A 23498-nucleotide genomic window follows, 5' to 3' on the forward strand; every position below is an offset into this window, starting at 1 on the left:
AATATGATAATTAAATTAAATGTTGCAATATCACTGACTTAAAAATGAACACTACAGGGTATATATTTATAATATCTGCATACTGATGCAAAATAGAGTGCCTTTTACAGGAAATGCACATACTGTATCCATTGTATAAGATTCGCATCCTGTCCTTTCCTATATTTTAACCTAGCCGGGACACTTTTAAGATCTATTTATGATACTCTGCATGACATGTCACACTAAACAGGTAGTAACAGACTGATCTGACAGTGTTGATTACCTCCCAGTCCATACCGCTGGAAGATGCCCAGGTTGTACATAGCTCCATCATGGCCACTCTGGGCTGCCTGAGAATACAGTTGGGCTGCCTTACACTCATCTGGTTCCACACCCCAACCCTCCTCATAACACAAACCCAAGGAATATTGAGCTTCAGGGTCCTGGGAGGAAAAAGGGAAAATGGATATGGTAATAAGGTACTAGTTACATGGGTCTTGTCATAGGGCACAATTTTGAAGCAAAACTTTCTGATGTCAAACAGGTCTACAGTTTGTTCTGCTCAGCATCACAAATGATATATGTGTCTGTAGCTGAGTGAATTTTCAGGTAAGCATCATTAAAGGTAGCTGAAAGTAACTAATCTGTTTCATGCATGAAGTATTTCAACAATGCTTGAATTGACAAATCGTAACATATCTCAATCACTGCAACAGCATTAGCCTGTAAAAGTAACTAAGACTTAAATTGGTCAGAATGTTATGTCATCAGGTCACCTTGCATTTAAAGCAAAATGTAAACACTGCCAGTGAAGGCAGACATGATGTAAACCTCGAGGCAAAAGTAAAATTGTACAATATTTTTGGAAACAATTGAATAAATTGAATTTGAAAGACTAAAGCAACAAATCTTTCTGATCTTTTGAGAGAAAACAATTCTTCATCAAAACTTTTTTAAACAAAATCTGAATAAAAATGTTGCAAGTGGGCTAAGTCAAGGTCAGAGGTCATCGATATTATAGTTATCCAAGCGCAGTATCCAAAATGTCAGAATCTGGTGGAGAATTTTTGCTAATTCTGCCTAATCAGATAGATTTCTTCATGAAGATATTTAAACATTTGAGCCATCCATATCTGATTAGCCTTCTGAAGTGGAAGAAGTATCACAAACTGAACTGTGAAGCAGTCTGAATGAGACTTTTGAAGTGGAAGAAGTATCACAAACTGAACAGTCAAGCAGTCTGAATGAGACTTTTGAAGTGGAAGAAGTATCACAAACTGAACAGTCAAGCAGTCTGAATGAGCCTTTTGAAGTGGAAGAAGTATCACAAACTGAACAGTCAAGCAGTCTGAATGAGCCTTTTGAAGTGGAAGAAGTATCACAAACTGAACAGTCAAGCAGTCTGAACGAGCCTTTTGAAATGGAAGAAGTATCACAAACTGAACAGTCAAGCAGTCTGAATGAGACTTTTGAAGTGGAAGAAGTATCAAAAATTGAACAGTCAAGCAGTCTGAATGAGACTTTTGAAATGGAAGAAGTATCACAAACTGAACAGTCAAGCAGTCTGAATGAGACTTTTGAAGTGGAAGAAGTATCAAAAATTGAACAGTCAAGCAGTCTGAATGAGCCAACAGCATTTCGGTTCCCAGTTGAACAACAGGATAACCACAGACCAAAATGCTTCAAATTACTTAAATATGAACATCTTTTAAGCATCTCTAAGCAACCGTACTCAATATCTACCAAGAAAAACACTCAGTGGGGCTACAACACTTTCACAGGTAGATTGATTCTTCCATTTATTCATTAATTAATCCCAAAAAAATAATTATTCATTAATTAATCCAAAAAAATGAATTACAATAAAAAATTAACAGTATCCTGGGCTGTTCACTGATCAAAGCTTAAATGATATGGTTTGATACTTAATTATCATTTTTGTAAAGCATATATTATGAAAAGGCAATATATTGTTTATTTGTAGATTTAAAAGAAAACAAACTTTTCATTTTAAATTATTATTGCCATTTTTGATAAAAATGTGACTACTTACTCTGCAATGAAAAAAAAGATTTTATGGAAAGAGAAACTGCATGAATAATTTTGCACAAATATCTAGATATTTACAATACTTTTAAAATAGTTACTACTAAGCTGAAAAGAATATGAATTTTAGCATGGTGCAAATAGAAGAAAACAGTCAGTTGAGTCTGCAGATTAGGCCCAAAAGCTAGCCATGTTTTAAACTGAAGTCAGTTGAGTCTGCAGATTAGGCCCAAAAGCTAGCCATGTTTTAAACTGAAGTCAGTTGAGTCTGCAGATTAGGCCCAAAAGCTAGCCATGTTTTAAACTGAAGTCAGTTGAGTCTGCAGATTAGGCCCAAAAGCTAGCCATGTTTTAAACTGAAGTCAGTTGAGTCTGCAGATTAGGCCCAAAAGCTTGCCATGTTTTAAACTGAAGACAGCTGAGTCTACAGATTAGGCCCAAAAGCTTGCCATGTTTTAAACTGAAGACAGCTGAGTCTACAGATTAGGCCCAAAAGCTAGCCATGTTTTAAACTGAAGTCAGTTGAGTCTGCAGATTAGGCCCAAAAGCTTGCCATGTTTTAAACTAAAGACAGCTGAGTCTACAGATTAGGCCCAAGAGCTTGCCATGTTTTAAACTGAAGACAGCTGAGTCTGCAGATTAGGCCCAAAAGCTTGCCATGTTTTAAACTGAAGACAGCTGAGTCTACAGATTAGGCCCAAAAGCTAGCCATGTTTTAAACTGAAGTCAGTTGAGTCTGCAGATTAGGCCCAAGAGCTAGCCATGTTTTAAACTGAAGTCAGTTGAGTCTGCAGATTAGGCCCAAGAGCTAGCCATGTTTTAAACTGAAGTCAGTTGAGTCTGCAGATTAGGCCCAAAAGCTAGCCATGTTTTAAACTGAAGTCAGTTGAGCCTGCAGATTAGGCCCAAAAGCTAGCCATGTTTTAAACTGAAGTCAGTTGAGTCTGCAGATTAGGCCCAAGAGCTAGCCATGTTTTAAACTGAAGTCAGTTGAGTCTGCAGATTAGGCCCAAAAGCTAGCCATGTTTTAAACTGAAGACAGCTGAGTCTACATATTAGGCCCAAAAGCTAGCCATGTTTTAAACTGAAGACAGCTGAGTCTACAGATTAGGCCCAAAAGCTTGCCATGTTTTAAACTGAAGTCAGTTGAGTCTGCAGATTTGGCCCAAAAGCTAGCCATGTTTTAAACTGAAGTCAGTTGAGTCTGCAGATTTGGCCCAAAAGCTAGCCATGTTTTAAACTGAAGACAGCTGAGTCTACAGATTAGGCCCAAAAGCTTGCCATGTTTTAAACTGAAGACAGCTGAGTCTACAGATTAGGCCCAAAAGCTTGCCATGTTTTAAACTGAAGACAGCTGAGTCCACAGATTAGGCCCAAAAGCTTGCCATGTTTTAAACTGAAGACAGCTGAGTCTACAGATTAGGCCCAAGAGCTAGCCATGTTTTAAACTGAAGTCAGTTGAGTCTGCAGATTTGGCCCAAAAGCTAGCCATGTTTTAAACTGAAGTCAGTTGAGTCTGCAGATTAGGCCCAAAAGCTAGCCATGTTTTAAACTGAAGCAACCCACATGGTCCCTTTAATAAGAATGAGGAAGCTCCTTAGATCCCAAGTTGAAGAAGACCAGAAAAAACTCTTTTAAAAAAATGTCAGGGCTGATATTAATCACTAAATTCAGATTGAATGTGACTGTTCAACCATTACTGTTACAGAACACGCCCCCACCATGAATTTAAAAAAGCAAATGAGATGCTAAATGGGAAATTAAAGTTTAACACCAAGAATGGTTTATCAAGATCAACTCAACACAAACCAATTATTCCTCCATCATACATGCATGCAATCAATCAGTACCTGATACAAGATAATCCAATCACACTCAGATACAGGGTCTGGTTATACCTTTCTATCCACTATGTTACAAGTGGATTAGAATTCCATGGCCAATTAACACCTACCAGTCTTGAAATCAGGTTTGATGAAATGGGGGCTAAATACTGTAGTGTCATCAGTTTTCGTGGGGGACCAATTTTCATGGTTTTCGCTGTTGCCCTGAACCACAAATTTAAATCCCCAATGAAAAATATGGCACATAGGATGATGACCCCCCCCCCATTTTCTTAAAGTGTTTCATTTCTAGAGATTAACACAGCTACTAGTATTTGATAAATCAAGGTCAATAATGTAATCTGGTAATTAAATATTAGCTTTTACATGTGTTTGTTTTGATTTTTATTTTAACCTTTTGAAACAAGAATTATAAGTGATTTTATATTGTTTCAATAAGGTATCCAACAGCTGTAACTGTACACTAACTCCCTTAAATCAGTATGTGAGGTAAATGAGGATAGAGAGAAAATAGAGAAAAAACATAAGGTATTCAAACAGTAGTAATACTGAACATGAAAGAAAAAATAATACAAAATAACAGTATATGAAACTTAAATTTAATACTTATTCAAATCAATCCTTCATTCAAGTACAACTGTTGTTGAAACATTTAAATCCTTCTGAAAGCACATTTCATTTTATCCATGCATTTTTAATCCAAAACAACAACAATCCTGTAAAATACTATAACTATTTCTTGAAACACTATTATTAATGAAGCAGTAATTACAGCAGAGTATTAAAGCTCACACTTCACAGATTTTTGGACAAAGCCGCTGATCAACATAATGTCAACCAAGTCTCATGGTACTCGCAAATGCTTCTCAGGTAAATAATCCCCAAATTGCTGAACTAAACAAGTCCAGCTTTCTCAAAACCATTTATAATTAGGTCTGATCTTTCACTCATTATCACATGAGCTGCAATTATCCATTCATCATGAACTGGCTTGATTAATGAAGTTGCAAGGTTTACTAATAGTGTGCACTGATCATCACCAGTAATATCTTTTTCCGTGATGACATCATTATGACTGTTATACTCCCCTTGCTTTCTTTTCCAGGACAGTGACTGAAGCAAGGGTTCTACTGCATCATTAGCTGCCTCAAAAGCAAATGCCTGTGCCGTGTTCACAGCTTCTGACAGGTTAGGAAGTCCAGGAACTAAGTGGAGGGTCTAAGATGAATTTTACCACTCTTAAGCCACTGTTTTAACACCATGATCGTCAGAAAGTACTGATGGTGCAACCTGATGGACAGTGGTTTAAGTAAGAGAACATCCATATGTACTTTAATAACCGATTGGCCTAGTGTTATTGGCTGCGTCGGCTTCCTTTGATGTTGAGCACTCAAACGAAAACATGGCAAAAGTATTAATCTTACCAGGTGTTTTATTTGTGCTCATAGAGATGGAAGTATTTTTTTAGTGTTGTTGGCTGCATCAGCTTTAACTGATGTTATTCACTTGGTTGAAAACAAGGCATAAGTATTGAATCTGCCAGGTCTTTGATCTGTGCTCATACAGGTGGTAGTATTGTTTCAAACATTAAAGTGACCACCGTTTCTGTAGGCATAGTTTTATTCTTTTGTATTCTTCATTTTGGGTATCTGTAGAGGTTAAACCATGAAATTAAATACTAGTACCAAATAATATGCAAATTTTAACAGGCAAAATCATGAATTTAAGTACCCACGAAAATGCCTTTTTAAAAAATACAAAACCACGAATATTGAGCCCAACGAAAATAAATGATACTACAGTATGTCATTTTGACCCATCAAAATACGCAGAAAAATCATCGTGGCGACCAAAATGCTAACAAGGAAAACTCTGACGAGATGTATGCAACTTGTGGTCAAAACTGCCCAGTAGAGTCAATAAAATACTACCTCATTTGTATTATTCCAAAAGCTGAATCGCTATTTTCTCATAATGATAACAACGCTTTGGAAAATCCCCAGCTGTGTCAAATATGGTACACCACCAGATGTATACCATAGCCATCAAACATCTGGTTTAAACAGGAAAGGTTATAGGATAGCCAATTTAAATAGTCACCATGTTATGCCTAAACTAGACAAAATTAATGTTGCATGAGATTATATCAGTTCTACAATTCTTAGTAACATGGTATAAATAATTATGAACTGGAAAGGAAGGACAGACATGGTCATGGATGGGGTATGCTGGTCTGCATTGCAGTTAATAAGCTATAGATCGAAGGATTCAAAAATAGGCATTACAGAAACAATTTGGATTGAAAAATCACTTCCTCAAACCAGACAATTACTTCTCTGTTCTACACATACAGCCCCAAGGTCTACCTCTGAATGGGTTGATAATTTACAAACTGAAACTGAAAAGACCTTTTTTAAATGAATAATACGAGACAATCATTACAGGTGACTTTATTATTGATCTGTTAAAAGATCTCCTTAAAAAATGTCTAAATTTCTTCTAGAAATACAATTTATCCCAAAAGATCAATAAAATGACATGGGTAACTGAAAGCAGTGTTACACTTACTGACCATATATATATACACTAAATGTTAGTGAAATGAATGTGCTTATTTATGCCAAAAGTGACTAGTATGTATAACCAGACACTTTCCATACTTCTCTGTTGGACATCACACAGAATAAAGTATAGAAACATGAAACATTTGACAAAAAGGAATTCCTTTACAACTTGGCTCAAATGCCTTACAATGATACTGAGAATATTGTTGCCACACTGTTCTTGACACATGGTATGGACTACTTAACAATGTTCTAAATAAGCATGCGAGAGAAAATGTCAATATCAATCGGATAACTTCTGAAATAAAGGAATTTAGACATAAATGGGATAAGTTTCATAAAAATAAAGACTGGAAAAGCTATAGAAAATGGCAAAATAAAGTAACCTTTATAATAAATGAATCTAAAAGAAGTTATTATGCAACTTGTATTAAAGTCGAGTTATAATGACAGCATTGCTTCTTCAGTGCAGGATATAGCTGACTTGTTTAACCAGTTCTTTACCAATACAGATAGTATATATTCTGAACGTGAACAAAATAATTGTATCCCCATCATAACTTTTGTAAAAGCCCAAGTTCATGATCTACAATTTGCCTTAGATAGTATGCGTGAAAGTGACATTCTCCAAAATCTAAGCAAAATGAACAAACAAATGTTGTGTTGAGGTGGAAACTAAAGTCCTAAAGTGATCAGCACCAGTTATCACATGCTGTGTTACTACTTGATTAACCTCTTATTACTTCAGGAGTCTTTCCAAATTAACTAAAGTATGCTAATATTACTCCTATTTTTAAACAAAGATGTAGAAGTGACAGTGATAATTTTAGACCCATTTTGTATACTACCAGCTTTATGAAAAAGCTTTGAAAAACATGAAGCAGAACAGGTTTATAAGTACTTTAATACCTTTCCCCTTTTCCACAAGGTGCAGTCAGGCTTGCTTGCGCAAAGAGAATTCATGTCAAACAGATCTTACAAAATTATTGATCAATAGCTGGATGAAATGATTAATGGTAACCTAACTGGCATAGTATCTCAAGATTTTAAGAAAGCCATTTGATCTAGATACAAATGACATTCTCCTAAGTAAGCTACACTGTTACAGATTTCATGATCATACAAAGCTCTGTAATGGATCCCCTTCTCTCTTTTTCATTTATCAACAACCTCCCACACTCTACTCAACGCACAAATACTGACATGTCAGCAGATGATGCAGCTATTTCATCATCCAGTGGCAACATATATACCCTGAAATGCAAACTGAGTTCAGACCTTAAATCAACTAAAGAGTTGTCAAAATAAAACAGACAAAATGCAGACATATGGGAACATATTAAAAAAACTCACAAAGTTAAAGAAGAAGGGTATATCTCTGTACATTAATAATAAGGCAGTTGAAAATGTAAACTATGAGAAGCTATTAGGAGTAATTTGACAGAAGTCGAAAGTGGGGAAAAGCAAGTAGACTATGTGTGAATGTCACATCTAAAATTGCATTGCTAAATATAATAAAAAAAGAACCTAACAAAAGGACTTCAGAATTCTTTACAATAATGTTTATATACTTCCAACGATTAACTATTGTTCAACTAGACAGAATTCACAAGCTTCAAAAAGCAGCTTGACTGATTCTTGATGTCCCCACTGATGGAACATCATCAGACATGTCCCCATTGATGGAACATCATCAGATGTCCCCATCGATGGAACATCATCAGACATGTCCCCATCGATGGAACATCATTAGATATGTCCCCATTTATGGAACATCATCAGACATGTCCCCATTTATAGAACATCATCAGACATGTTGTCCCCATTAGTCGTGATGTCTCCATTGATGGAACATCATCAGATATGTTCACAGAATTAAAATGGTTAAAAATAGACAAGAGAATAAAATTTTCTGAAACCAGTTCTGGTTTTTAAATGTATCAAGGGATATGTTCCTGAGTACATCACTACAAAAAGTCCTCTCCCTATAATCTACTAAATTTTAACAATTTAAAGGTACCAAAATCTTGCACTGAAGGAAGTCTGCATTATTTAAGGGTAAAAATTCTGAACTCATTTCCTGCTCACACCTGATCTGCTGATTCAGTTATTTCAAACCTACATATTAACAAACTAGAAAATATGAACTCAAGTTTGAGTTCTGGATTTACTACAGTGTTACTATTAAAATTTATGATTGCTTGTCTTTTATCTTACTATAGCATAATAATAAAAGTATGTCAAATGTCTTGCAAACATAAGTTCAGCGTATGAAAGTCTCTCTACTTTTGTACTTAATGTTGTGGTAAGAAAAAGTATAATATCGATATAACTTTACTGCATGCCACATTTTTGCAGAACAGCCTAAAGGTATATCTAAACAGAAGAGATCATTGGCAGCTATATATACATGAAGATGTTATTGAAAGTCATTCTTGAAACAGTTACTGGAGATATACAGTTAATCCACCTACTTTCATAACATCTTTTAGTATCTATTGCTAAATGTGTTTACTTAACAGTTATTTTCAAAAGAGAGAAATGTTAGTTTGAAGATATATATATAACGCTTAGATTGTTGAAATCCTTCAAATGGTTGCCATTCATTTAAGGAGTGATATGATGATGACATTCTTACGATCATGCAGGGACAATCCCATGTGATATAAATAGCTACCTACAGTCACATTCAATCTGAATTTAGTGATTAATATTAATAAACCCCAAACTAGCATTAATATGCAAAATGAAGATTTTCTTAAAAGATGCAAATAAAATAACAAAATGAACAAATAAAATGAATTGAAATTTAATTTTAAGAGTTTAATGTTCCTTTTTCTAAGTTTATTGTGGTATAAACTGTCTCTTGTGACTCACACAGCTTATATAACACCCTTTGGGTGTTATCTGCAGTGTGGTGCAAGTCTGCAACTGAGAGTTTATAAGACAATGAACTCAGAATAAATAATATTAAAATTTAAGTACATGCTGAAAGAAGATGGTCTATTTACATCACATTCTTCACTACCACCATAACCTGTGGAAAAGTCAATGTTTTTTATTCAAGGATGATCAGCTTTATCATTCAGCTATATTTGGCCATTATTTAGTTGCCTCCCTTGATTTCTTTGCCAGTACTAAAAATGATCTTTTCCAGATCTCTGGACAAACATAACTGATTACATGTACACAGACCAGTCTTATTTAGCATGTAACAAATGAATGGTGTTGCGCTGTATGTCAATATCATTTGTGCATAAAATAAATTCAGTATACTGAGCCACATTTTGCGATGCAGATGTGAAAATTCAATGAGAAACAGATGCATTCATGATGATATGCAGAACAAACTATAGCATATCCAGTTTATAATGGATGTTACAGTACTGTATAAGAAATGGCAATAATATCTAGCTAAAGGGTCAAACTTCTGACCCAAGTGCTTTAATTCATAGGGGTGGGAGGAAGGGAGCAAAAATTATGAAAAGACAAGTTAAATGTGATGAAGAAAGAAATCAATTCACTTTAGTAGTAATCGCCTAAATGAAAGCAGTATATAATGTTCAAAATAACGCCATTTAATCAAACTAATACCCAAACAATACATTTCCCGAATCTACTGGTGAGGTTTAATATACATCTGATAACTATTTATACAAAAGACAAAAGCAATATGCAAGCCATACCTCACTCCACTTGGGAACTGTTTTATATGCTTTGTCTTTTACTGCTTATTATGATCATCTTGGTTTATAAGACATGTCATTGGTGAAATCCTGTATATATCACAGGTAAAACATCCTTGCCATTCCTGTGATAATGTTTCCCACTGTTACATGTGTGTGCATGAGGAAAAATGGAAAATGCAACCAGATGTACTTCCTTAACAAGCACAATATACCCTCTCAAAAGACACATGAGACTACGGAACTGTGCAGTGGCATTTCAAGTTGAAATGATTTTTCTCTAAAATAATTTGCAAAGCATTGAAGACCCTGTTAACAAGCATGTTTCTGTCGGTAAAATATTTGTTGCTGGCATTATCAGTTAACCTACCTGAGCTTAGTGATGCTATGTGCAAATAATGTGTAATTTAACCAAAAAATTAAGAAAATATCCAAACAAACAGTCAAATTAAACAGAGATGTGGAAATATACAATTTATTTGAAGCTGACAGTTGTTATGATACTGAAAGACACATGCAAGTCCATTTAAATGGTTACTGACATTTTTTAAAACAATTACAGGCAGTAAACTGACCAATTTACATGTGTAAACTCAAGCTTAGTTAATTGTAATTTAGTGCTACTTTATTTACAGAACACCAGTTAAAAGATTAATTTATATGTGCTCTAGCTTACAGAACATCAGAATATTATTTTCAAGTTACTGCAATGAGAACACTTACATTTTGCTCCGAGGCCTTCTTGAAGTATTCCACAGCTTTCTGCATGTCCTCCTTACTTCCATTTTCAGTATAATACACACCTAGATAGGTCTGAGCCTGAAGAATATCACATTATAAAACTCATAATAAGTCTGGGTCTGGAGATTATCATAGTATAAAGTCCTATTAAACAGCAAGTCAGGTCTGGGCCTGGGGAATATTATTGAATACAAGTCGTAATAAACAACTAAATAGGAGAATATCACTGCATACAATCATAATACATACAAAGACAGGGCTAGGCTTGGAGAACATCACCGTATACAGTCCTGATACACACATAGATAGGTCTAGGCCTGGAGAATATCACAGTATACAGTCCTGATACACACATAGATAGGTCTAGGCCTGGAGAATATCACCGTATACAGTCCTGATAAACACCTTGATAGGCCTGGGCTTGGAGAATATCACAGTATACAGTCCTGATACACACCTTGATAGGCCTGGAGAAAATCACAGTATACAGTCCTAATGCACACCTCACTAGGCCTGGGCCTGGTGAATATCACATTATACAGTCCTGATACACACCTCGATAAGCATGGGCCTGGAGAATATTACAGTATACAGTCCAAATACACATCTAGATAGGTCTAGACCTGGAGAATATCACAGTATGCAGTCCTGATACATAGCTATATAGGTCTGAGCTTGATGGATACAATCTGCATACAATCCTAATACCAGACTTGATTTTCAGAACTTTCTTGCGGAGGTCACAAAATGCCAGTCCTCTAGCAGTCAGTTTTCTTATAAACTGACCAACCAAATTTCCATCAACTTTTCGCTATAGCCATTCCCATATCCACATGTTTTTAAACTTTTATCTAAACTTTTCGTGTCATGGTCTCTCTCAACAACTTGGGATGCCATGTTTTGCAAGCAGGCTTCTTTTCTCCACTGCCAACAGTTTCCATTATACGAAGATTCATTGGATGAAATTAAACCTTTGACCGATCAGAATACTTCTTATGAGAGTCATGTGCTAACTAATATATGGAATGAATACTTTACAAGGGTTGTTGCGGAATGGGACCAGACAGACCATTTTTTAAAAGGATTGGAGATGATATAAAAAACTGACCATATCAGAAAAATGAGATTCAAGTCAGGAGAAAAGCAAAATTCCACATACAAACTGAGAAAATTAATGTCTGTAATACATAGCTAGACAGGGCTGGGCTTGGAGAACATCACAGTGTACAGTCCTGATACACACCTTGATAGGCCTGGTTCTGTAGAATATCACATTATTCAGTCCTTATACACACCTAGATAGGTCTAGGCCTAGATAATCGCACAGTATACAGAGGATATTTGTTTGAAACTTAACTTTGTCACCCACAAGACGAAATATATCGGTTATTCACTCGCTGCAAGCAAATACTCTTTTTCTTTACTGGATCCCACTCAATGTCATTTCAGAAATGCAATCAGATTTTGTATTTATCACTTTTGTTTCCTTTTATTTTTCCTCATTTGGAACAAAATGGAAATGTATTTACCAAAGTCAAGTTTTCTGCTTTCAAAAGTGTTAAAAGGAGAAATATAGTTTTTGTATCTAACCTTATTAAAAGTGTTCTCTGACAAAATAGGATATTCATACAATGCAAAAGACAGCATGAATTTATTATAAAATGTAACTGCAAATTCAGTAAGTGTTAAAACAAAGTCGTGGAGTATTTGTTACAAACATTTGTTCAAATGCAACCCATGTGATTTTATCACATCAATGCCACTTGCTTTTAAAGTCTACACTGACAAGAACAATGGCATGGTTTACGAGACGTGACAAGTTCTCTGTCAATGTAAATAATGTGATCCATAATTATCAAGCAAAATGGCTTTTAATTGGAAATTAAGCTGCAGTTTGAAAATAATAGATTTTCAAATACCGTTATGAAATGCATTTGCATGTCCTCCCATTTACATTTATCATTCACATTCTTTCATATTAGTTTTGCGCATGCACTTTCCATTTCTTCAATAATGCATTCATCATCTTCTTTGTATTCATTCTTCTTTCCCTTTTCATTTCACTGGTAAAATTACGAGTTTCAAGGTCTGCAGGCTAGTAATGTGATGTGATTTTTATTTTTAATGTAGCTTTAACAATTTTTCAGTCATATCGCTACGATGTCTGCAATGTGGCAGTTTATAGTGATGTCTAGCACTGGGGCATCATGCCGCAGACATGTAGCATGATGTCCCACCCAGTCACATTATCCTGACACCAGGCCGACCAGTCCTAACACTAACCTCTAAACTGCAGGCTAGTACAAATTCACCTAAAGCTGAATCTGGTAAATTCCCTACTCATTCATGAAAACAAACGTTAGCCAGAACCAAGTGCATAATTGATGTATAATCATTCATTTACTTTTGAAAATTCAATCTTATGTTTATCCAATACTACTGGTTGTACATGACAGAACATGTGTAAGGTGTGCATCAGTGTGAAAATATCTAGAGATTACTTTTCTTAAACTTGGGTTTGGACACAGGTTTCCTCATTCATGTTTTAAACTTTATTTGTCATTAACTAAGAACAAACTCTTGTTACCCATACCTTAGCAAGTCCTAGTTCTGCTGACTTCTCAAGGTATTTGATCCCCAAAGCCTTGCTGACCTGGACATCCTCCCCTCCCTCCAGGTACAGGACCCCTAAATTATACAGAGACATAGGATGGTTCTCTTCTGCTGCTAGATGGTAGTACTCCATGGCCTGGAGAGCAAGAGTAAAATTCCCTTCCACATAATTATATGATGGTAAAAGGATATGTGCAAATTACCAGAAAGCCAAAACTAGGTTGTACAGAACCCAGGCTTTGTTATCTTTTAATGCCAGATGGTAAGAAGCAAAGTAGAGAGTAGAACAGTTGTGGTTACATGTTTAACACAAGTAAAACAAAAAATAATAAAGCAACAGATCATGATAATGTAAGTCTATATTTTGCCAAAAGCCAATCAAGCCAATCATTCAATATTCACACATTTTGCTGGTTAAACTGTCTGATTATCTTTTGATACTAATGGTAAAAACAGAATCACCTCATCAATGTTTACAATGACAAATGAATTCTGAGCCATGTGTCTAATAAATAGGGCATTGATAACACTGTGGAGTCAGAAGAATGAAAAATTAGTTGTAATGATTCTACTTCTTCAGCAGCTAAGCTAGCATTTTGAGAACTGTTATTGAATGATTGTTGTTGTTCTGGGCTTAATGACATTTTTTAGCACATGATAGGCTACATACATCGCAGCCAGTATATTTGAAGGAGGAAGAACATGGGAAAACCCGGGAAGAACCACTGACACATAGGTAGCTACCGGAAAGTTTTCTGGCTGAGGTGAGACTTGAACTCATGTAAAAGTGAGATGTCAGTGAAGCAAAAAAAATAAAATGTGTTTCCTATTGCACTGTTTTGGGTAGGTAGGTAATTTTTTTTTTTAAACATTACATATATATATATAGATTTATATTATAAGGATCAATATATGTAATGTACTAAGCACTTCATGTATTAGACTAAACCAGCTCAATTAGATGTAAAAATCAATTTCAGGAATATTTTTGAAAATGTTTTTTTTACAAGGGGGGATGCTAAGATAGGCAATGAAAAACAGGGATGGCCGGCCGACCAGATTCACATATTTTTGGGGCGGGTGGGTTGGTGGTGGACAGATTGGTCAAGGTGAGTGCCTTAGACCACCAGAAGCACCAGTACTGAGTTGTCCCTTGACCAAATGACACAACCTAAGTACCAGATTGTCTCCAGCTAATCACAGCCATATGAAAGGTGCAAACACCACAGTAATACTTGGGTGTTGAGTAAGCCTGATTTCTTTTGAAAATCATACACCATAGAAAAGTCAAAACTTTTCACCTTTGCCTAATCTGTGAATTATTCATCAAAATTCTGTACACCATCTTTTAAAATAACTTACAAGCAATAAAATGCACACTGGTTTGTCTTTCCTCTTTTTTTGGTCCATTACTTTTCCCAATCTGGAATTGTTTTCTGGGACAGTACAACTACCACACACTGACTCTTTGCAATAGATCATACAACAGTGAGTTGATTGTACTGAGTCATTGCCAGGTGCTATTGACAAAGATTGTATATACAATCACTATCTCGAGCAATCAACCAAAGAAAACATATTTATGGATCTGGTGTTTTATACATGTAAATCAAGCTATGACATTAGTTTACTCATGATTGATACATATAAATATATGCCAGAGTACTCAAATTATTCAAATAGTTCAAATGAAAATCCTCCACATTTCTAAATTGCATCAATCTGTGACTTCTCTGAAGTGCCTTCTCTGCATTGCAATTATGTTAGCTAATATGGAATTCTCTGTTGACTAATTGGAAAGATAATTTTTGTGTGTTTTAAAGGCATTTTTTAACAGTGTTGGTTATTGTATGCCGAGGAAATGGGAGACAAATGCCTTTCCGAAAAGCACACCAAGGCAGCCAACCTGGGATGGCCAGGTTGGTTTTCAAATATAGTACTGCTTGTACTCAATCACATTTCCCCCAACTGTTAGCCAAAATTTGAGCCTCTCTTGCAATGTCATACCCTTGCCTATGCTGCAGTCCAATGTCTGGACATCATTACTTGTGAATTATCGAGGGAATGGCATATAAGCATGGTAAATAAAGATATATTCAAAGTAAGCATCTTCCCTACTTTGATCCTCAGTATTTTTATGAATATGATAGGTGGCGCTCTACAGTTTCGTATTTTGCATAGGGTTAGAATTTTTAAGAAAAAGAATTTCCCCGGCTTTCCTCACTGCTATACTGGCTATTTAAAAAAGACCATGTATATCTTAGGTACAATTCAAAGAATATTTAATTCCCTTTATTTTGATGTATGATTGATGGGTGTAATATGGGTTACAGAGTATACAGCTTGCCCTTACTCCAGATGTGCACCTTTCAAAAAAGTGCTAGCTCTTCTTGGTCATTTTCATTTCCTGACCTTCAGAGGTAAATTGTATGAAAAAGAGCCAATAACTTTTTTTACATTTTATATATTTGATAATTTATTCATTGCACTTTCAGAAGCTGGTATTGTCTAGTCTGGCAAAATTCATTTTCCCTATTTTAATAGCTGCTATGGTTAGTGTACTTTAGACTAATTCAGGCTGATTTTTTAGCACAAGGGTGCAGACATTTTAGTTAGCACTGTGCTTAAATCATGTACAATTTCCAAAAGTACAATATCCAAAGAAATATCATCCACATTACATTAATGTAGCATAGAGGTATGCCAACATTCTCTCCATTGTGCATGTTTTAAATGCGAACAACTTCACCTTACATACGTCACTCTCTCAAAAGTACACAATAACTGGTGAGTGCCCCCATAGCATATAAACATGTGAAGTGCCCATACCTTTTTTAGATCTTTTTTCACCCCATTTCCAGTTTCATAGCACACTGCAAGGTTGAACTGGGCCTTGGCATAACCAAGATCACTGGCCTCCTGCCAGTGCTGTATGGCTACTTGCATGCGGCCCTTTTCAGCATGAGCTAGGCCCATCACACTCTTTCCAGTTGCTGTGTACTGCTTACACAAGTCCTCAAAATTTGACATGGCCCGTGCCAGCGGATCTTCCTAAAAAGTATGAGCCTGAATTAAAACAGTTCTTTGCTAAACATTTTATTATTGTGTTTATAAAAATCAAACTTACATTCTACTATAATGATTTTACAAATTCTGATATATTTTTTTTAAATTATATGTAGACAAATGTTTGGGTATCTCTTGCTTGCTTATTTTGCACTTATTAACCAGATACTAACCAAATATAGTTGGTTGTTTACATTAAGATGAATAAACTTTTGATAAATTTATCAATGTCCATTTCTGAGGCAATATAAATAATTCCTGATAAAGTTATTAATGTCATTTCAAAGCAGTGGTATTTTTTTGTCCAAAGAATGCATTTGCACTGTTGACTTGAAAACAAATTACCTTTTCCTGTTTTCTCCAGACTGAGATTTTTGAAATATGATACTGCAACTTTATGCACAAGATATCTTTCTGATAATTCCATCTTGAAATCGCACTGATACCAAAAAGAAAAGGATATTAACTTCTGCTCGACAAAGAATACAACTCCACAAAGATGGATGATTATTTTAGATCGTAAAATAGACCACTTAAAGGTATTAAATTCCGGTTTATTCTGCACACTACCTGTATACTATCCTCTTGTTCTGTCTCTGCTGACTTTGAAGGTGAGGAAGACGATGGTCCCAGAACAATGTTTCTATCTGTAAATGTTTTCTCCTCCCTTGCTATAGCATAAGCAACTTTATATAGTAGGCTGTGGAACCTGCATCCATCCTCTCTTTTTTTGTGCTCAAACCAGTGTAACCTTGAGAAGTGGAACGCCCAGACAAGGGTTCCACCCTGAAACAAAACAGTACCATTCTTGCTATCGAAATATTAGCTAGAAATGAGATAATGGAGCACAGATGCCCAAACAAAGTACCAAATTGATCCAAATGCAAAAATTAACCAAGGTCTGATGAATGTACAGATGAACATGGCTAACATGATATGCCTCCACACTGATTGTAAATTAAGGAATCCCTCAAAGGAAACCATGCTCTACTGTCTGAAAAGGATTTCCAGGAATTAAAGATAAGACCATGTCTCCTTTTCAATGACAAAGGGCTGAAGTCATCTCTGATATCCTTAAGTATTTAGATTTTCAAATTAGCCACCGTGTCAGCCATGCTGGATGTATGATCATCACCATTTTCTTTAGGAAAAACTGGACACCATTAGAAGACTTTTAATGAAAACCCCATGTTGATATGAGAATTAGTGAACAAATTTCAACACGTTCATTGTGGTACCCATAAGTGAAGTCATATCAGCACTATTTTCATTCAAAATCAACAAGATATCATAATTAGCCTTCTGATGAATACTCCATGTCAACATGTCTTCCCATTCAGGTGGAGCAGCAATAACTATTTTAAAGACAGCTGCTGTAGTGGCCATATTGGATGTCTGATTGGTATCATTTTCAATTAAGAACAACTAAAACTAAACACCATAAGGAGTCTTTTAGTGACAAGCATATGTTGATATGACCATCCATCCAGGTGGAGTGACAAGATTTTCAAGGTGTCAACTCTGTAGCCATATTGATTGTCCAGGTGACTCCATTTTCCTAAGAAACAATCTAGACAAAATAAGAAGTCTTCTGGTGAAAACTCTATGCTAAATATGACTTTCCCTCGGAAGTAGAAGCAATAACAAGATTTTCAAGATGGCTGATGTAGACCTCAGATTGGCACCATTTTCATTAAGAACCAATTAGATACCATGAAAAGTCTTTTAGTGATATGCTTACATGACCAGTCATCCAAGTGGAGCAGTGATAACAAGATTTTTCTAACTGGCCACTGCGGAAGTAATATCGTATGTCTGGACAGAATCATCTTCATTCAGGACTAACTAGCTATCATAAGAATCCTTCTGGTGAAAACCCCATGTTTCTATGACATGGAAGGAAGCGACATGATTTTCAAGATGACTGCCGTAGTGGTCATGCTAAATGTCCAAGCAGAACCAATTTCATTAGGATCAACTAGACCATGGGATGAAGAGTGATTCCAAGCCTATGCTAATGCATGAATGGGCATTGGACAACAGACAACAAGCCATCCCATAAGCTCTTCTGAGCTAAAAATAACTAATAATACCAATGCATAAGCTTTCAGGAAAGCCTGGTTCATTTTTTCTCCGTACACCATTTTTGAACTTTCTAAATCTGCGTCTTGAACGTCATAATATTGTGCACATCTGTATATATGCATGTTATGTCTATTTATCCTGTAATAAACAGCTCTCAGCTATTTCCCTAAACAATATCATGGAAACTAAAGCTGAATTCTACGAGGGCTTTTAGAATTTGAATGCACATGCCTTGTAGCAATATAAATGACTGTTGTTGCCTCTAGTAACAACGAAGAAGTTTTTTTTCAATAAAAAATTTGAAGCTGGCTTGTTTGCAGGATAGAAATATCTCAATTAAAACCATACCTTGTTTACTTTGCTCAATGTACTTCACAGATCTCCAAGATAAATACTGTCAAATGGTTATTTATAATGAGTGATGTAACTTTATAGATGTAACAGAAGATACTCCTCTAAACCAAACTTCAAGTAGGTAATATAAAAAAATAAATTTTACTGACAGAACATTACCCATCCTAGGACCTCAAAGATAAATGTTTACTGACAGAACATACCCATCCTAGGACCTCAAAGATAAATGTTTACTGACAGAACATACCCATCCTAGGACCTCAAAGCCACTGTTTGGACCATGTACAAGTGACCAGAAGTCGATTCTGTTACACTTCGAGCCTTGCTCCCCCTGTGACCTCTCTTTCTGACCATTCTGTGCTCTGAAATAAATTGACTTCGCAAAATGAATATAATTTTAAATCTTAATAAGGTTACCAAAAAAAGACAAATAACTCAATAGTTACTTTTTATGAAAACAATTTACCATGAATTGTTTATGAAAGTCTTCAATTTCATGAAAAAAAAATTCAAGAACAAAGAATAAAATTTCATCTCCAAATTGTTACATACACTCAACATTGTTATCATATTTCAAAATTTCTTTCCTTTGCTGGTATTAAATATGATTCTACCTGTAAAATACGGTCATACTCCAACATTGTTCTTTTTACATCAGATTTGCATTACACGGTTAAATGTAGTCATACTCGCACAAAAAGAATTTTAAAAAATTCAATTGTAACAAAGAAATAATTTAATTATTCAAAATAGAAGTATACAATGCTGTTACTTCCCTTTATCTACAATTTCCCACCTCTAGAGAACACAAACCGGAAATGACGTACATTTATCCTCACAAGATGAAGTACATGCTTCTTCTTGTTGATAAATAAAACACTATAAACAATGTATAGCGAACATTTAGATGAAACTATTTACAACTAATTTACTGTTCAGCCTTATATCGATGTGCATGCACAACGCTCTAGATTGTGTCACTTTCAAAACTGTTCCATTGTTTCAATTTATTTCCAAAATTTCCAATAATACAGGTAAAAAGGAATCAATGCTGGCTTCCCTATGTCAGCTGACTTCATAAAAAAGAAACGGCACACTTAAAAGAATCCAAAGTCAGTCTCTGGGATTGGCTTGCTATGTAATAAGATCACCTTTGTATCTGATATCCTAATGGTAAGTTTAAGCAATGAGTTTATTGCTCACTGCCAGTTGTGTTTATTCATCACCTGGACTTCTATTTGTTTGCTATATGTAGTCATAACTGATACAAACTGACATTGATGACTGCAGGGTAAATAGTATACATAGCAATAACTTGCTTTAACAATACTTTTTGTAACCCATGCTAGTGAAAAGATTATCATTTGCACTCACAGTGAATGTATTTTCAAATAATGATTTTTATTTGCAATATACCGTCGTAAACTTATCATGGATACAATACAATCTTGGTCATTTTGGACTTCAAACAATCGGGTGATAATCTTGTCTCTTTTGCGATTTTATTATCTGACATAAGCGATACACACTATGCCAGCCAAAGAAATGTCTTGTTTTGCTGGGAAACATTTTTCTTTCAGTCAAAGTGACCCTATCTTAGAACTTTTGACCTGTAAATCAATAGATTTCTTCCTTATCCTAAGTGTACGCCATCCAAAAAGTTTGGATCAAGATTGTGATGTACTACTAATCTTATTTTGTGGAAACAAGATTTCTTCTTTGAGTCAGTGACCTTGACTTTTGACATTTTGACGAGCAAATCAATAGCCTTCTTCCTTACCTCAAGTGCAAGCCATATACAGGTTGGCTGAAGTATGACATACTATCAGGGGAAATTTTTTTTCATTAATAATGATCTTGATGTTTGACCTTTGGACTCCAAAATCAAGAGAGTTTTTCCTAACAACATGTGCAAGCTATCCACAAAACTGGTAAGAAAAGCCTGTAGAAACACTTTTCTTCTTTGTGCTAAAGTGATTCTGATCAATGACCATTTGACCTTGAAATGAATAGGGTTCTTCCTTATCCCAAGTGCAAGCTATCCACATAGTTTGGTAACTGTAAATTGTTGAGAACTCAAGTTATTGTTCTGAAGTCATTTTTGTACAGTTAGTGACAGCAAGTACTTTTGAGCTTTATCTAAGGGGTTCTTCCTTATTCCACGTGCAAGCCATCCACACAGTTTTGTAAATGTAGATGGTAGACAACTGAAGTTCTTGTGTTGAAGCATGAGTGGTAATATACAAATGGAAAACATCACAACAATATGTGGTCATCCCTAATATATGATCTGCATATAAGAGATGTTTTGAGAATTCAGTTCATCATCACTTCTGCAACATGGCATGGAGACATGTGATGTCATTCTGTAAGCTAGATACTATACAAGTCCGACTGCAAACTACATAGACCCAGATCTGCTGTCACAATGTTCCAACAGATCTTGGTCTATGCATGCTTATTAGTTATAATCAGTAGAACAAACAACATACACCCTAATCTGCAGGCACACTATGCTACGGCAGATCTGGATCTTTGTTGTTTGCAGTTTGGTTTGAGTTGGATATATGTAACCTGGTTGACCTTTTTCCTTAAGGGGCCCCACGTAGCCAAGTGGTCTAAAGCGCTCTCCGTTATGGATCACTGCCATCTCACCTCTGTGTGGGTTCGAGTTTAGGATGTGGCCAATGTGGGTATGTGAGAAAGCTTGCCAGTAGCTTCTCGTGGGTTGGTGGTTCTTCTCGGGTTCTTCCTCCACCATTAATACTGGCTGCCATGCATAGACCATCGTTTGCTGAAAAATGGCGTTAAACACCACAACAACAACTTTTTTCCTTAAGCTTCCCAAATAACTTCTTGTATATACATTTTACAGGATTTTAATTATTTCTTTTTACCAACATATACAAACAGATTAGAGACTTTTAAAAAAATGTTTCCATGAAGAAGAATTAAATATTTAATCAGGTCTAATATTTAAGACTGAAAGATACAGCAAAAAAGATTGTTTATGAAGTTTTGTCCAAAGATGTGAAACAACTCCAGAAGCTATTTCAGACAAGATTTAATAAATTCTCAACACTGATATAGCACCAACAATCCACATCTATTCATTTACAAGATCTGCCACTGAATAATGCACCGACAGATCTGGGTCTGTGCAGTTTGTTAGACGTAATCAGAAGAACAAACAATACAAACCCTGAATTGCTGGTTTGTAATTTGATGGGAGATTAGGGTCTATGTTACTTGTAGGTGTACCTGACTTACAAGCAAGTGTATATTGCATATATGTAAATCAATACCATTAGCATGCATGACTACTTTGTATCATAACCCAAATCAATTTGTATCTAAGACAAATACTGACAAGAGATAACCTAAGACAAATACTGACAAGAAATAACCTAAGACAAATACTGACAAGAGATCACCTAAGACAAATACTGACAATAGATCACCTAAGACAAATACTGACAATAGATCACCTAAGACAAATACTGACAAGAGATCACCTAAGACAAATACTGACATGAGATCACCTAAGACAAATAATGACCAGAGATTCCCCAAGACAAATACTGACAAGAGATCACCTAAGACAAATACTTAGAAGTTCCAGTAGCTACCTAAAATAACATTGAAGTTCACATTGAAGAGATATCAACTATCTTATACATTTCAACATTATGAACACAATGGCTTCATATGAATACTCCAGACACAATACATTATATTTTTGTACAAAATGACCATAATGATTGTTCACAGTTTTTGAAATTCTCTACACATGTGTACCTGCCTTTAAAATTTGGGATATTGCTAAGCTTACTGTGAGCCCAAAGATGATGCTAAAAACAGGTTGCTTTGTACACGTGTATAACCAAGCTTGTTTAACTAGGTAATTCTTAAACATCTGCAGTATATAGGAAGTTCAACAATTACAAGAGAACAAACAGCAACACCTAAACTATAAAATTACCTTTACAAAAAAACAACAGCATTAAAGAAAGAAATATGCATCATGTATATGTATACCTGTTGAAACAGCTTTGACTTTGTTGCTGTTTATTGTTTACGTCAAAGTTGTCAGGTGACTGATCCTCCTCCACACACACCCCAGCGGAAGCTCGGGGTCCATGAATTTGATGACGAAGTGCTGAAACATAATGATGCAACTCTCAGAGCAAAATGCATTTATTAAACAAGAAACACAAGTTCTTGTCATAAGCATGAGACCGACAAGTTTCACAGCATCTAGAACATTTTCCTGTTCAGCCAAATTTGGCTTTTGGTCTCATAACTTGAAAACTAGAAGTGCCCAGCATTAAATAGGTGCAGGAAGAAACATTGAAAACAATGATTTATATACACCATATGTATTTTAAGAACTCTTTTGCGTACACCATTAGTTTTATGTAGCAGATTAAGCAAGCACCTAATGTTCTAGCTTTTAAGAATTTTATAACAGCATAACATGTAAATGCTATGTGACAACAAGAAGTCCGTATAATTTG

At 35.4% G+C, this 23498-nt stretch overlaps 1 protein-coding gene across 1 annotated transcript in view; it reads right to left on the reverse strand.

The window, feature by feature from the left end:
- LOC149797078 (uncharacterized) overlaps nt 1-23498 on the reverse strand; it is a 43262-nt gene that overhangs the window by 15841 nt on the left and 3923 nt on the right. The window contains exons 2-8 of the mRNA XM_089961752.1: nt 23020-23140; nt 19229-19343; nt 17113-17328; nt 16306-16527; nt 13457-13612; nt 10846-10941; nt 266-425 (exon numbers count right to left, since the gene is read on the reverse strand). Coding sequence (XP_089817878.1) covers nt 266-425; nt 10846-10941; nt 13457-13612; nt 16306-16527; nt 17113-17328; nt 19229-19343; nt 23020-23140 — 1086 coding nt within the window. The remainder of the gene's footprint in view (nt 1-265; nt 426-10845; nt 10942-13456; nt 13613-16305; nt 16528-17112; nt 17329-19228; nt 19344-23019; nt 23141-23498) is intronic.

Source organism: Sinohyriopsis cumingii, chromosome 6 (assembly GCF_028554795.1).
Source record: "Sinohyriopsis cumingii isolate HCF-2022 chromosome 6, ASM2855479v2, whole genome shotgun sequence".
NCBI lineage: Eukaryota > Metazoa > Mollusca > Bivalvia > Unionida > Unionidae > Sinohyriopsis > Sinohyriopsis cumingii.